This window comes from Nipponia nippon, unplaced genomic scaffold (assembly GCF_047370975.1).
Source record: "Nipponia nippon isolate SJK-2023a ecotype South Korea unplaced genomic scaffold, ASM4737097v1 scaffold_4, whole genome shotgun sequence".
NCBI classification, from domain to species: Eukaryota; Metazoa; Chordata; class Aves; order Pelecaniformes; family Threskiornithidae; genus Nipponia; species Nipponia nippon.
Window position 1 is genome coordinate 96,706,350 of NW_028262358.1, and position 17,418 is coordinate 96,723,767.

General features: G+C 33.6%; 1 protein-coding gene across 1 annotated transcript in view; it reads left to right on the forward strand.

Annotated features, from left to right (window-relative positions):
• The window catches only part of EYS (EGF-like photoreceptor maintenance factor), a 923,675-nt gene that overhangs the window by 290,511 nt on the left and 615,746 nt on the right, over positions 1 to 17,418 (forward strand). Inside the window, exons 16-19 of the mRNA XM_087776394.1 lie at positions 10,842 to 10,964; positions 12,755 to 12,868; positions 14,039 to 14,152; positions 14,604 to 14,717. Coding sequence (XP_087632520.1) covers positions 10,842 to 10,964; positions 12,755 to 12,868; positions 14,039 to 14,152; positions 14,604 to 14,717 — 465 coding nt within the window. The remainder of the gene's footprint in view (positions 1 to 10,841; positions 10,965 to 12,754; positions 12,869 to 14,038; positions 14,153 to 14,603; positions 14,718 to 17,418) is intronic.

A 17,418-nucleotide genomic window follows, 5' to 3' on the forward strand; every position in this document is an offset into this window, starting at 1 on the left:
TGGTCAGACATAGGTGGCCAGAAGGTGGCAGAAATGATCACAGACAATGTTATGAGTATTTTTATATTATAATACTTAATTACAATATACCTCCCCAAACCTACCTTGGACAATGCTTCACAAAACAGCTGTGCAAGACGGTTCCTTAAAGGAAAATTAAGCCAATAATGTATGCATCCCACTGAGAGATTCCAGAATGTTGAGAAATGAAGCATTTGTTACTAAGCAGGAACACTCATACCAAAAAAAAAAAGGTATATATGTGCATGGGGTGAGGTATATATAAACATGTATGCCAACACTCACATACATAGTTTTCCATTTTTCCTGTTATTTTTCTTTATTTTACAGACCTCCGAAGCTTGAGTTTTAGTCTACCCACTGCTCTGCTTAGTCCTTAACATTGATGCAATCTCTGGCTCCTCTCTATCTTCTACTGTTTCTGATATTAGAAATAATATTTCTTTTCAGACATCCTTTTCCAGAAAACAGCTATAGACACCTAAAATTTTGGTCAATATGCTTTAAATCATACTATTTGTAAAGCAGTTAAAGTGATAATCAAACCATGGCCTTTTTCCAAAGTTAGTATGCTGTGTCTACTAAACATAAATTTTATATGTTTGGATTATATGTTTAACAATTGTTTAGTCCAAAACTTCTGTTGCTGGAAATCAGATAACTAAGAAGTGACTTGTCCAATACATGTCTAAATATATTGAAATTTCTAATCAAGGATCTAGAGGTTTTGGAATTATGATCTGCTATGTTTTTTGGCAATCTCTGATTTAAAAAAAAAAAAAATCTAGAGTGTATTTATATGGACAAAACCAGAATGGTCTTTGTTCTACTGCCAATTTTTTAGCAATATTAGCGTTCCTTATTTTGGACAGCGTTTATTCTTTTCCTTTGACATTTCCATACACTCATTTAATTCTTCACCTATGTTTTTATTCTGTCTTTATGTTTTCCTGCCCTTCTCTAAAATAACTTCCTTCTTCAACAATTCACTGTCAAACTAATCTTCTACTTCTGATCCTGCAATATACTGAAAAATAGGTAACATTTGTTCAGTTTTCATTTTCTATGGCTCTATTTGCATTAGTAAGGAGTAAAAATATTGTATAAAATTCTTGATGTTGTCAGCTAACAGAATTGCCTGGCCAGACCTTCAGCAAAGTCTATAGCTGTTGCTATATGGTTTTTAATCACCTACCTTTTTTTTTTTTTTCCTACTTATCCGTTACTAGAAACAATCTTGGTTTTTTTCCAGCTTTTCTGGTATCATATGGTGTTCTTGTCTGATAAGAAATGAAGGATCATATTTGGATCTTATAATTATACTATCTTTGATAACTATAAAAGATAAACTAGAAAATATATGATGGATGAAAGGTAATGACTATGTGCTTTCTCTGTCCAAGAGGTTGCTTAACAGCAAATTCTAAGAAATGGTTCAACCCCCAAATTTTTGTTGTGTATTATCTGCCAACTTAATACCATGAACGACATGAATAGCAGGCTAATGTATTTTTATTTTTATTTGCTTATTTGTCTTCCTGAATTTTACTTTAAAAAACTTTTACACTCCTGAGGAAATGTATACCCAACTCTATGTTGCACTTCAGAAATCATTCTCTTTTAAATAAAGTCATTGAAAATATTTTCTGTAACAAATCTAATTTATCTCTAAAATAAGAATATTGCACTGGAGAGCTCTTTATTTAATCCAGTGTAAGATCACACTATGGGGGGGCAGCTCATCCTCTTATCTCCTTATTTGCATCACATGAATTCTGAAAGGCAGGCAATGCCTCCAAGACGTGACTGACGGAGGAAAGCAACACTGCTTGTGCTAATTTTACTGGGAGCTTCATATTTCACTGATCATTTTTTCAGAGATGTTAAGCTGAGTTAAATTTTGTGTAATTATCAGAAGTTAAAAAACATATATTAATTATTACTGTTGTTGTTTATATTGTTATTATTGCTTTTGTGTAAAAACATAGTTCATCACGTATATTTGGTTTCTATTGAAATTCACAGGTATTTATTTCTAAGATATATTAAATGTTTGGAAATTATATAGACCTGCCAAATAAATATAACCTTTGAGGACACAAAAAAATCATGTAAATTTTCTCCATTAGTCTCCATTACTGGTTTATAAGGAGGTGTTGTTTTGAATTAATCATGTACTCTATTGAGGGAATGAAAGAGCTATTTCTCCTCATTAAATCTTAATTCTTTCCACTAGAAACTCTTCCTATTCTTTTTCAGAAAAAAAATAGATTAGCACAATAGACACAACAGAAAGACTTTTTGGTGGTGACACACATTCAGGTAAGGCTATCAATAATGAATGGGAGTTGGATATACAAGATACATCAGTAAAAGTAAGTAATAGCAGCAAGCAATTATAAATTAATTCAATTAAAAGGAAGTGTCAAAGAACACTATTAAAGCAGGAAAAAAACCCTCAAAACATAAGCCATCCCATATATATTCTACTAAAGCGTGACTGTTGCATATATCAGCACTGAAAAAACGACACACGGAGAAAGAGGTGATTGTTTTTTGTTTTAATTCTAGACAGCCAGAAATATTCCTGTGTAATCTACCTGGAAACTACCAGTGAGAGAAAAAAAATCAAACAGAAAGTCCTCTGAGGAATATGCTTTTACAAAATAGGCATTCTGAAAAAAACTTTCAAAGAATTTTTCATTTCCTCATTTTCCCCTTTTTTTAAGAAGAAATATGGCTCTGCTTCTGCTTTCTCATTCATGGAGCACCATCATTTTAATTCTAGTTAATCTTGATACTGGTGCTCTGAATCAGGTGAGAATCAAGGCATGTTATTTATTTTCTACGTAAATTAGCAATATTTGAGTGGTAAGATTTTTTTATTTCTAGATTACTGATCTACTCCTGTGAACTATTATTATTTTTTATGATTAAAAAATGCCACTGCCCTAGAGGCTGAAGCCAGCTGTTACATACTGACCTACTAGCAGCATTGCTTTTTCCCTGATTCTAACTAGTTTTGCCTGCTTTGGAAACAAATACCTCAAATATTTATTTTGGTCTTGTTACACATAATTTGTTTTAAAAAATATCAAAGTAGCATGTACAGTCACTCCTTTATAGAGGGAGGAGAGGAGTATGTCTCTGGAACTTAGCTTCAATTATCTGCTGAACTTTTACGATTTTTCAGGTCCTGCAGTTATGTTTCATCAAGTGATATCATATTATCATCTATGAGATGATGCAACAAAAAAATGATATGGAAAAATCAAACCTATTTCTATTAGGCAATTTCTTACTCTCATTTTTTCATTATGCATAAGGGAATTTATAAATGCCGTAGTTTTTGCATGTAAATTACAAGAAGAGATTATATAGGAAAGGGTAATATATTACCTGTTGGTAATAAGAAACAAGGAATGTACTGCAATATACATCACCTTCTCAGTATGTCTTGACATCCTCCCAGAAGAAGCCACAAACACTGACCACTTTGCAGTCCTTCTGGTAAAGTGAAAATGGATAACTGCTATTATTTCATAAGGTTTTTCTTTTTCCTTTCTACTTTTGCAGCTATGTTATTCTGCAGTTGTAAAATAGCATTAGGTCCTGTTCTAATGCATCATACCATGAAATGATAAGATAGTCTGACACATTCCAGGGCAGCAAGCACAGCCAGAATAAAAACTTACTCTGTGGCTTCTTAGTGTAAATAATAGAGAATCTGAAGTTGCCTTCTGTGGTACAGTAATCAAACTTCTGTTGTAATAGCTATAAGTCTTCTGGTGTATTTCTGTAAGATGTATAGACTATGCCTCTGTTCTTACTTAATCCTTTTTCTCTAGGTCTAATCCATCTTTTAGTGGAACTGACAAAAATGTTCCTACAGTATTGGAAGATGTATTTGGCCTTTGTGGTCCTTTTCCTAGGTTTGAGGGGTTTTTTTGAAAGAAAAACAGTGTAGAGTAATAGTTCTCTTACATCTTCTCATTAAATTGTATGACTTCAGGTCCAGCTTGTCCAAAGCAGTAAAAATGGTCATTCAAGTCAGGCTGCTAAGAGAGAAGTGATGTGCTCATTAGCCCTTATTGGCAGAAAAAAGTTCTAGACAGGAGGAGAACGAAGAAAAAGAAAGTGACAGAAAGGTCAGATCTTACAGAGAAATTTGAAGACCACTAGCAGCGGACTTTATGAAGTCACTCCTTTTAAAAGAACTTTCTAGATAATTAACTTCCGTTCTGCTGTTTTGCTCTATATTCAAGAAGAGATGAAGTACCCTTAAAAAAAAAAAAAAAAAAGATGGGATGAAATGTATAGCTGATATTTGTGTAATTTTTTAGAAGAGAGAAAGAAAAGTGTGGATCTGCTTCCTAACAGAGAGAGAAAGTTGTTGACATATGATGCCAAGAAGTTTTCAACATCCTTTCTGCTTGACCTTAAGCAAATAAAGTCAACTACATTGAACTGTCTAAAAGGAAGATCTCTGACCATAAAAAAAGAATAATCTAGAAAACGCTTACATGAAAATGAATACTTTAAGATCTGTTTGGCCACTGCTTCAGCTGTGGTATTTAGAAATGTTTCAGAGCAATTTCAGAGCTGTTGGCTTGTGGATAGGTCAAATAACAGAACTGTAGAAAAGAGCAAAGGTGAAGTATAGAACTGTCAGGTCTAACTTAAATTCTTGAAAAAATACTAGAGAAAATGTAAAGATTAATTATTTATAAGTATCTGAAACCAACAAAAGGATGACGATCACTAAGTAACATGGATTTCTCAAAGGCAAAATGTGTGAAACCATTGCAATTTCTGTTCTCAGGTGGTAATAAACCTTCTGGATAAGGAAGAAGTAGGTGATATATAGCTTGAGTGCATCAGCATTCTTATAAGAAAACCAAGGGAACACTGTCTTAGTGAAACTACCACTAAACGACATAAACTCACTGGAAAAAAATAGTAAAAGATCATAGTGATTCAGCGTGGAAAAGAATTTCACTGAAAGTGTTTTGGGTCCACTAACGTTCTTCATCAATGTTCTTCATCAATGACCTAGATGATGGAATTGGAAACATTGTGACTGAACTTGCAGATGGCACCAATCTGGGGGAGAGACAGGCAAAAGCTCTAGCAATGGTCTGGAAAAGAAGATTCAGTTGAGTGAAGATGCATCCTCTTTGGCAGTCATAAACAAATACATACAAATTGGGAACAACCAGGCAGTAATCTGCAAAAACAGACCCAGAGAATTCAAGCTGAATGGGATTCAGCAATGTACTGGTGTTGTGGGAAAAGAAATCTCTATGCTGAGATATTTGGTCAGGAGTTCTGCTTGTGCAAGAAGTGATGTAGCTCCCTGCCATATATCAGAGTGTACCAGCAGGCTCCTGCCAATTTGACTTTGCCTTGCTGACTTTGACTTCCCAGCTTCATCTCAGACCTACCTTGTCACTGCAGGCTGTCTGGTCATCACTGGGCTGTGGCAGACCCTGGTTCTCAGCATTGGACCTGCTCAGCTCTTCTCATTTGGGTACTGTGGGACTGTATTGGTTGTCAGTGAGATTGTGCCCTGCCTGCCTTGCTGTCATACTCCCTATATGAATAATAAAAGGTGATTAAATATTTGAAACTAAACCTAGCTGAACACAGTACTTTAAAAAACAGTGTTAAGATGTAGACCTGCCATAGAGAGTCACCACATGGAATGTGTGTGTTGCCAACCATTACCCATCTCCCAAAGGCTATTAATATTTATTGCTCTAAAGGGTTTGTGCCTCTGTATGGAGCTGTAGGTATTCAGATTTTGATCATGAAACATAGAAAAAAGTCGTTATTATCCATAATGCTGGAGTTCACTGGTGAATGAAGATTGTTATCAGAAAAGCCCTGGTGTTCAATAAGTAGTGACCAAACTCTTAGAGAACAGTTTGTTATTGTTAGAGAACTCAGTTTAATCTGACAATTTGTTAATTTGTAAATACGCCAGATAATTTACGTTTAGGTAGACAGAGTTCATACTAACCTGTATGACCACAATCAGTCTGATTCCACAATGGACTGCATTCACGGAACAGAAATAACAATGCCCTTTAACTCTCCTGCGTAGGAGCACAACTGAAGCATGTGTAGGCAAAAACACATCTCCAAGGTTGAGCAGCACCTGCAAATTTATCAGTGAAGGGAAATTACTGCACCTGTCCCAAGAATTTCTGCCCTAGCACAGAGGTGACTAGGACAAATCGGACAACAGTAATTGCTTAGTAAAAGCCTAGAAGGCGGCCAGAAAGGCATGTGGATTCAGGCTCATATATGGTATGCTTCTAGGTCTGCAAGGTCTACCTGTGAGGTCTGTCCACTGGGAACTATCTGAATCAGAATTGATCTAGGCTGACCAAGCTTCATTGGGTCCCAGTCATAGAGCAAATCCATTTTGGGGAAAAGATATTATCTGTAGCCTAGATGAAATGTCCTTTTGTTGCCTGTGACAGGTACATCAGCTTGCCATCACTGTCACATTAGTGTTTACAGTAAACAACATAATATGACTGCGGCAGATCTTCTGTGGTGTCAAGAATATTTTAAAATGTACATATATTTGTTGATACCAAAGTGAGTGAGTGGTAAGCAGCAGGTGTACTGACTGCTATTTAAGATTCCTCTCCAGACTAAATTGACCTTAAACAACATATACAAGTTTGTCCTGAAAAAATATTTTTTAAGTCTTCCTGTCAGAAAATCATAATGTAAAATTCAAAGTGAGTTGTCATGATGACTTTTCAGCAGCCAGTAGAGCTTTTTGAGAAATATCCCGTGAAATGTTATTTCATCAGAAAATGCTGACATGATGGGATAAAAACTGGCTTTTGGCCCAGGAGATTTATTTTTTCACTTATTACTTAGTTGAGAAAACTTTGCAAAAGATTTAAAAGTGTTGAAACACTTCACTTCAAACCTACATGACAGAAAATTGTAAATCTGTTAAAATTATATTGCCTTAGAATATTTATCTATTTATTTCAGGAATGGAATATGTAGGTAAGAAACTAAAGTACAAACACCCTAAATACTCATAATAGCACATTCTTACAACATGTTTTAACTTTCTTTCAGATTAGGCGTACATAAACACAAGTTTTGACTTGTCCCCGAGCTAGAATGGGAAATAAAATGACAACTGAATATCTCACAGGAATAGAATACCATTTTTCAGATTGCGGCTGTTGTTAGATCAGGAAGTCTGCTTGTGAAAATGAGCAGTCTTCAGAGAACACAAAAGCTTTCTTAAAGTCACACATGTATCATTTCTCAATCTCTTTAATTTTAGAATATGAAGTTTTAAAAACTTTGAGAGGGCAATTCTGTTATCCTAATCTAATTGCTGAAGTTTGAATTGTCTTTACTGAGAATTAGTGGGGTTTGATCTCTGAGTTCCAGAAACCCTATACTCAAGAAGGATACAACAGAGAAAATTGCATCTTCCACTGTGTCTTTTGTAGTTGTGACTGGTTACTTCAATACAACAATCACATGTATTTATTAGAGCAGATGGTCACAACAAAACACTTTCCTGTTGTATTGTCTGAGGCAACAGCAGCATTTTTTCCCTGTCTTTCATCCAAAGGTGGATGATTTTTCCTCCTTATTACCCTTTCTCTATTTTGTTCAACTATGCTATTATTAGTTGCATAGTTTTTACAATTTTTACATTATGCATAACTTTTGCAATAAGCACAATTTTTATATTTGAAATTCCAGAGGACCCAAGCAAAAGCAGGATTTCATTATGATAGGTGTTGAATGACAAAAACAACAACAATCTGTCTCAAAAACTAAATTAATAGAAGGGCTTGTATGTTATTGTTATCACATCCAGTGCAAATAAGGAGAAATTAGCAACCCATTAGTATGTAAAAATCTTAGTGAAAATATTGTCTGGGTTTTAAATGAATTTGTTAAATTCTGATATTTGTTTCCTTCAGTCTGTTTAAGTTTTTCCCAGCTGTAATTTTAACAGGAACCATATAACTTTTTCCCTGGAAGTAATATTAGTTTAATAAGAGTGAATGAATGCACATCAAATCCTGCTGGCCCTGACAATAAGCCTTAACGGGAGGTTCCAGCTAACAGCTTCAGATGTAGCTGCCATCCAGAATATAAGGAGCCATGTAGTGAAATTGCCATGAATCAGTCTGTGGCTGGACTATGTCAGAATGGATCACAATGCAATGATCTCCCTGGAGAGTTTAAGTGTCACAGTCTGACTAGTGAAAATCACTTTTGTCATGAGGCATTTGGGTTTGTCAGAAAGAAATGTCTGAAGAATGTAAATGTGGCATTTCTGAAAAAAAAAATATTTTAAATACTCTGCTGCTAAATTTCCATGATCTAAATTCATGAAGTATCATCTTTTGATTGTCTGTAGCAGAAAAATAAACCAACACTTGCACATTTCTTTTTATAGGAAATAGTATATTCTTAAGAACTGCTACTGAATCTGTGTTTACGAGAAACTTCATACAAAACCAGATGTTTAATATTAAAATTGGGCCCTGAAACCACCACCCTTTGGTCTTCAACTTAGTATAGTAACAACTTCAGATATATTTGCCTATGCTGCAATACTTTGATAATTAATTCAAAACACAGAAATAAAAGCATACATAGGTTAAGATCTTTATTTCCAATCTATAAAGTTATTATGAATATTTATTTTTAGTTTGTCAAATAAAAAAATCATGTTGGCTTTTCTATATTCAGTATCTCCACTTGGATGACAGTCACATAACTGCATGTAACAGTTATACATGTATCTGTGTATAACTGTTACCATCATTGATTAATGTTTCCATTTTACTTCTTTATCGTAATTTTTCATATTAGTTTTATGTAGTACTTCAGTAGACAGATGTTAACAGCTATTTACGAAGGCAAAAATGAGAGAGGTACTTAAATTTTTAATAGCAATCAACAGGGAGGAAAACTTCAGCTGTGTGAGAATGTTACACAGCTGGTGTTTGGGATGGAATAGAAACATAGCTTGAAGACACCTTTCTGCGTCTACTGATTTGGAAACCAAAGTGACTGCATGTGTAGGGCAGTTTTAATATGCATTGTCTTGTATTTATGCCTCAAAGGGTTGTTATACAAGCCAGGATTTCTAAAGCACAGTATGTTTCAGCAATTTACCCTGATGGTCAGAAGTTGCTGTCTTACCTCATCTAACTAGCTGTTCAAAAACTAAAATATATTCCAGATCACGAGCTCTTCAGTCATGCCCTAAGGACATGGTTTACATTTCCTTTAATTTGAAGACTATGCTAAACTAGGCCCAAATACGACTGAACTTTTAAAATTTTTGAATAATTTATTACTCTGGATCTGCACTTAATAAATGCTATAAAAACTGGATTATGTTTAGTTTTTAAAGCTATCGCAATACACTGTAGGAATACAGATTTGTTTCAACATCTTTGACCAAAGATTCTTCCTTTTTCTCCTTGTTGTGTAAAACATTGATGAACACAAGGTCACATATGGGGCAACTCGATGGCACACTAGAATCTGTTCTGGCAATACCTATGCTACTGAAGCACAGCATTCCTTTATAAATCTTTTTTAAAATGAAATGTGAAGTTCAGATCTTCAGCCAGACTTGGTATCCAAGTTTGTAAGACATTGGAATTAATTATATTTAGCTCACTGAACCAAATCTCTGGTTTAAGTCTTTAGTGGCTTTTCATGCTGTAATTGTTAAATTATAATAAATTGGTCCAGTCTCTTTTGATCTTTGCTGGAACATTATTTTTGCAAGAATCTAAAAATCTTTAAAAACTTTTTAAGTGCTTGGTTAATAGGAGAACAGAAAACTATACTTCTTATACATTAACTCACTGATTTTTTATGACAAAAGTTACAACAAAAATGTCTAAAGTTTGAAACCTGGCATTTATATTCAGCACTTGGATCCTAGCTCCACACACAATGACTGATTTTTTAATTGCTTTATATCAATTAATTAAAAAATATTTATTGGTTTTGAAAACATCCTTTTTTCAGTGAAACAAAGAATATTACTTGCAACTATTTTTTCTGTATGTTCTAAAATAAAGGTGCTGTCATCAATGAACCATGTGATTTTCTTGCCAGATGATGGCTTCAGAAACTATAACACCATGGCCAATATACCCTAAGTGTAAAATGTAGATTCATATTTTATCTTTGAATTTCTTTTTTAAATTTTGTGTGCATGTAGACCTCAACAGGAAGCACGGATGCTCAATGTTTCACAAGATTAGGTTTATCATTAACTCTAAGTTAACGGGTTAAAAAAATCAGTATCAATAAGCTGCCAAACCTGTCAGATCTTGTAATACCTGCTTTATAACAGAATGTATTGGGACAATTTTCTTTTTTGGCTTGGAAACATAGGATGTTTTCTTAGTGTGGTATACAGAACACAGCACCAAAAATGAGGCGGCTTTTGTCAAGCGTGTTCTTACTGATATTTCAATAAAAATAGGAATATCTGCATAAAACCACTTGAAGAAATTTATATTCTATCAAATTTTCTTGAAGACCCATTGTATCTTGAATAGTTTTTATTATTATTACAAGTATGGCTTTATTATACAGTTCTTTTGTTCCATGAAACTGAAACTTTCAAAGAAACTGGAATATTTTACTCTATCCTAAATAAAGTTTTGAAATATAAGTAAAGAACACAAAAGTACTTAGCAAAATTGGTATATTACTTGTCTGTTTTCTCAGACTAAATGTGGTAATAAAGTTTTTATACCTTCTGTTCCTCTATTTTTCATCAGGTTTTACTGGTCAGCTTTGTGAAGCAGATGTTGCTGCCTGCCTGTCACAACCGTGTGGAGCTTCCAGCATCTGTAAAGACATATTGGGTGGCTATCTTTGTTTCTGTGCACCTGGTTTTATAGGTGGGTTCAAAGGAGTGTTGTTTAACATGTTTAAGTCAGTCCTACAGCACAGACAAGAAGGTTATTCAAAAGTAGCAGTAGATATAATTTAGCAGTGTGCCTCTGATTCAGGCAGAAGCAACTTCTGTTTCCTGGCACACAAAAGTACTTGGCTGTGCAAGAGTATACAGCTGTAAAAAATACTGACTACAAGGGACTATTTCCACTCCAATAACTCTTACTTTATACTATTTTAGACAGAGTGTTTGTCTTACACTGATGTGATTGCAACTCCCAGCCATGTGCAAGTTGGCCTTAATTTATCTGCTTTGTGCTTCCTGTAACAATAAGGCTGCAGTAACAAGGGCCTCAACTGCCAAATACACATCCAAGATTCTGGGCAGGTTTAACTACTCATGCTTAAACCTACCCTGCAGGTCATTGTCATTAGTACAGAGTCTGACTAGATTAAAATTAGTTTGGTTATGTCAGCATACTGTCATGGTAATTCCAGATTTCAGTGTAAAAAAAAAAAGAAAAAAAAAAAAAAAGAACTTTTCTAAATACGCATTCATATATTTTTGATCACCTGTATGATGAAATAATCAAGCGCAGTAGGAATTCCCTGGAATTCCCTGAGTGGCAGGTCAGCTCTGCAGCCCAGATCCATCCTGTCTAACTGCAGAGACTTTGACCGGGCTCCTAAAGCAGGAATAGGATGACTCTAGATTCTCTTGTGATAGTCAAGGAGGACACAGGCAACCAGAGGAATTCAGATCTTGAGTAGATTCCATACCTCTTAAATTGTTGCTCTACATCCTAATGTAGGCATCCATTTAGATGAAATAATCTGTAATTTAATAGCTGTAGTATTTGTGTCTGTAATATAACGAACTGCTATATCTTGTTTCTATGGCTGGTTTATTTTATTATTATCAAAATATAAAGTAAAATTGTTTGATGTTAGTTGTGATAATTCTTGGTGAGGTCTCATTTTATTGGAATGTTTGTTTAAATTCTTATATCTACATAATAGTAGATTATTATTTTTAATTTATACTTTTTCTGTGGCCAGATAAAGACTTCAAAACCCCTCTGAAACAATCAGGAACTTTTTACCTACCTTTTAGGCATAAGTAATAATAAATTTGAGGCCATTATAATCTTTTTGAATAATTCATATACAAAATGCAAATAAATAGTTTCTGAGCTTTGTTCTACCTCAAAGGCCAGAAAAAATATTAGGTATATATCATTCTCAACCAGAAGTCAGCATCTATAAGTTTTTCCTCCACATATATAAAAATATAGGGCAATAGCTAACTTTTTGATTATTAGTTTCAGAAAAAAATTCTTAAAATATTTGGCCATAATGGAAGCCTTTCCCACTATTTCCTATAGAGATCTTCATAACAAATCCAGAAATTAATAAAACGAAAAAGAATATTATAGAAAAAGACTGCGATATTTTAATATTTGGTCTTAGAAATCATACTTACACTTTTGTGATGTTTCAGGAAAAGTCAAGACTTTTTACTGCCCTTAAAATACGAAAAGATGCAAATTTTTGAGTAAATCTATAAATGAATCCATAAAATTCCCATCCAATCTTTGTTGAACATTATATGTTAGATATACATTTCACTTTTGCCTTTAATCAACAAGAAATGAATTCCCCAAAGACAATTTATGGCTCATTGGTAAAAGTTCCCTGTACCTAACCTCATTTATTTCATTTTGTTGTTGCTGTTTGCACTGGTGACTCACCGGTGGCATGTTCCTAATGAAGTGAATCCTTCACTTGTTTCCAGGTAATAACTGTGAGATTGAGGTGGATGAGTGTCTTAGTGACCCTTGTCACAATGGAGCTACTTGTGTTGATCATCTGAATGCCTTCAGTTGCGTCTGTCAGGATGGATTTCAAGGTATTAAAAAATCCATAGAACTATAACTTCGTAAATCTACTTTGTCTTACACCAATTTTTTAACATATTGGATGAGATGCGTGTATACTTATTTTAGTGTCATCTGAAGTTATAAACATGTAAATTCAGCATAAGTGCATCTTGACTAAAGTTATATCTACTTTTTCATGACAGCATGGAATTAGGTGTTTTCTGCTGGTGGCTTAGCTGTTGAAAATGGATCAGTGGGGTTCAGTGAAATTTTGCAAATAGCATATACTGTTTTCTGTAAGTTTTTTAAACTGTTGGCAGATTTAATATAATAGAATCAGAGAAAAAACCTGTGCAGGAAAGGTTTTGTTCTTGGCATATTTGTACAATTTATATGAAAAATGTAATCACTTTGATAAGTGGATGCATTAATATCTGCAGCTATTCTTTGCTTTCAGCTCAGATTAGGAATTTAAACTGAATCCATTTTCTTTTTAGTGCATCATTTTTTAAACATCATGGATTTTTAATCATTGAAATACAAAGCAACCTATAATTCAAATGTCACAGGGCAAAATATTACATTTCTACTGCTAGTTATATTCAGAACAACTATCACTTGCATATTTATTTATTAAAATTCTTTGAACTTCCCAAACCTTGCAGTTGATGCTATTTTTCATTCATTCTTCAAATGATAAAAAATTAATTTCACTCAGAAATACTAGCAATAGAGTATTTTTATACTTTAAGTAGCTATGTGGTTATGTTAGCTATAGTCTGGACTGGAATAAATTGTGTTCTTGTCTGCATCAGATTTCTTTTTCCATTTTCTGGGAGTACATCTGTTGCCTTACCATGAACACAAGCAGTATTTATTGTCATGTCATTGCAATGCAGTCCATTATATTTAATGTAATTTGTCTTCTATTCTTCTATATTCATATAATAAGAAAATTGTCTGCTTTAAGCCTTAGGAATCTATTCAATGACTGTACTTTTAATCTTTTGGGAAAATTAATGAATAGCTTAAACATTAAAAATATCAACATACTGTCATAGATGCCCAAATCTGAATGCAAAAAGGGTGTCAAATAGAATGCAGTATATGAGCTATATTTAGTTAAAATAAAAGTTGGTATTTAATTATATGTGCTATGCAGTAACTGCTCTCCCCTTTGTCTGATTGTATATTTATAGGCACAACTTGTGAAGCAAATATAAATGAATGTCACTCTTCTCCATGTCTTCATAATGCGTCATGTTCAGACCTTATTGGTGGCTATGAATGCACCTGTCTAGCTGGCTTTACTGGTGAGTGGTATTCATAGTAAACCTTGTTTTCCACAGCGAGGTAGTCCACAAAGCATCCATTAAGACATCATTGACTAATTTGCTTGTGTTTCCTTCTCATTTCTCTTTATCTGCCCTGGTCTAATGTTTCATTTGCATTCTAACAAACTGGAACACTGACTCCATCTGTAAACTAAATAGCACAAGATAAATTAGTCTGCATTTAAAAAGGCCTTCAAAGCTTCCACACACAGGGAAGATTAGTTACCATTTAGCAACTCAGAAATAAGTTGTTATGTATTTGTGGTGATAAGAATTAAATGAATGCTGACATTAGTATGTGTGGCTCTTTATTTGGCTGATGTATGTTAGTTTCTCCTCACAAGTTGCTTGAGATTCTTGTGGTGCAAATGAATTAGAAATTGGCACCTGATTGTCTTACTAAATGTTCAAATCTTTCGTCTTTTCAAAGGTGCAAGATGTGAAACAGATATAGATGAGTGTGCTTCATTTCCCTGCAAGAATGGAGCCACCTGCATTGACCAACCTGGTAATTACTTCTGCCAATGTGTGGCTCTGTTTAAAGGTAATGAACACCAAGGGAGAGGGGAAAGCAAACATAATTAACTTTAGAAAGCATTTCTGTCAATTGTCTGAACTCATTTCACTCTTCCTACAGCATTATTAGTCCTTCATTTTCTCAAGCAAAGCTTTCAAACTGACCAGCCAATTATGCCTTAGGCTGCAAGTAATGTGAAGTAAACTTTGTTTACACATCTACCAGGAGTGCTTATTTATTAATCAAAATTGATACTTTAAAATCAGTTTGTTAACAGAACAAGATTATTTACAAAATGAGAGGCATATGCCTATTAAGCTGCCATCACGAAGATCGGTTGCTTTTCTACACATTTTTCTCTCTAATTTGATGGGTCATGGCATTCTCTAAATTATTTTTTCATTCTCAGAAAACCATTTATAGTTATCTTGGAATCCATAAATTGTGTGTGATTATTTCTGTTGATGTTTTTAAAGGAAATACACTTAAAATGTAAGTTTTATTGCAACCTTTTTCATAGAAATTTTGAGGGTTTAAATACTCACTGCTAAAATAATTTAAAATAACAAATTGCGTGGTGTTCCTGAGCAAATCTAGTTCAAGTGATAATCTCAACTAAAGGTGCTTGTTGATTTATAAATTAAATACAAACACATTTTTCCTCCTGCAGTTCAATATAATGATACATACTTTGGATTCCAGAATAATCATTAAAAGGCAATTTTCTTGGTATGTTGAGACAGCAGGGCTTTTCCCCTTTAGGGAAGATGGTTGCATTAAATTCATCATTCATGAGAAAAGAGTGAGCTCTAATGTTTGTTCTTATTATTTTAGTTAATGGTCAAAAATTAGTTTGTCATTTTTATTAGATTTAATTTATGTTCTGCTGAATAAAATCTAGTATAACAACAAGGAAATGAGTACTGTATGAGTAGCAGAATTGCCTCTGCTCAGAAAGATGTGAAATCATTTTCAGTACATGGTTAGAAATACTGGTCTCTTAAATACTTGTTTCACAAGGAGCCAGATTTTGAGAAGACTTTGGTATTCATTTAGATATTTAAGTAAGTGATTAAAATTTCAGAAAGTCAACATTTCTGTAGTCATCCTTCATGAAGCTAGCAGCGTCTAATACCCTCAATGGAAAAGTTAAACTCTGATGGGAAGATTCATAAATGGTAACTGAGATCCTCTGAAAACATAATATTCTTGGTACAAATGTCTAGAATCTATATGATTCTTGTTGAAATAAAAGATTTTTTGAGACTTTTTACTTCTTTACAGGTTTCTTGGCATCTTTCAAGATCAAAATCTTATATTGATGTTACCTAGATTTATGACAGTATAAATAAAAGCAGAATTAGTTTCATATGAAAACTCTACTTCAGTTTCATGCCATCTGTTTATTTAGTATTAAACCACTGTAAATGTAGTCTTAAACAGATTCACAGTAAGCCAACATAATGGGTAGTTAAACTATGTTTTCTAATTGTGTGGAAATATTCACATTACTGTAACAAATAACTTTGTGTGCACAAATTACAGATTACAGATTGCTTTATTAAGAAAGTAAATACATTATATTAACGGTAGAAGTTATATCGGAATATCGGTTTTATTTTTGGAATATTTTCACAGATGTTCTTGCTTCTTCTGTTATTCTCAGTGGAAAAGCATAAATGATATATTATGAATGCTGTCATTTACTTGGAAAGCAATCTGAAGTTGTATTTCCGTAATACATTGTAATGGTTTGATTCTCCCATCACAAATTCTGACTTGAAGGGTATGCACCGCTATTAGGAACATATAATATACCAGTTGATCACGATGTGCACAGCAGACCTTTACTATATAGAATGTAGAATTAAGGAATTCAGAGCATGATTTGGACATTCAGGTGCATTCATACAAAAGTTAGCCTGTCAGATTAAGCTAGAAATTGATTCTATTTATAGAAACTGGTTTGCATACATTTATCTTTCTTCCTAACTTCTTTGACTATTCTCATTTGTTTATTTTGACAAGGATACTATGCAAGATTATGACCTGAAAGTTTTGGGTTTTCCGTTTTCCTTTTTATTCCCCTTTATTTCCTCTTTTTTAAAAAGAAAACAAAAAATCTTCACATTTTTGCTTTCTTTCCATTTCACTCCTTTTGAGAGCAAGTATAGCTACTTCTCATTTTTATGTGGTGTAAACTTTTTTATATCCTTAATATGTACTTTTATATTTTAACAAACTTTTACATTAGTCCTATATAAATATGAAAAGTCATCAGAAATTTTATTGAATTTTATATATATATATATATATATACACACATATACACTATACTCATAGTTTCTTGTATTTTTCTTGTGCATTTTGTTGTTTTTTTTAAAGCATGGATTTGTCTACTTTGACAAAATGTTTTAACTCATTCCATTGGCTTCCATAGAATACTGAAAGACATCCAAAGCTTTTAAGAACAATGATGCTTGGGCAGTGGTATATATCTGGACTTTTCTTCACATGTCTGACAGTCCAGACTGTACAAATTAACTCTACAAGCCTGATCTGTGAATAATGCTTTAGTTTTCCGATGGGCACAAACCTTTTTAAAAAATCCAATTTCCATGGTAAAGCCAAAGCATGGAGAGCACTGGAGAAGCAGTACATCTTCTGACGCTGTTGCTGTAACCCTAATAGTGACAAAACTAATGCATTCCATTCCATCAATGTTCCC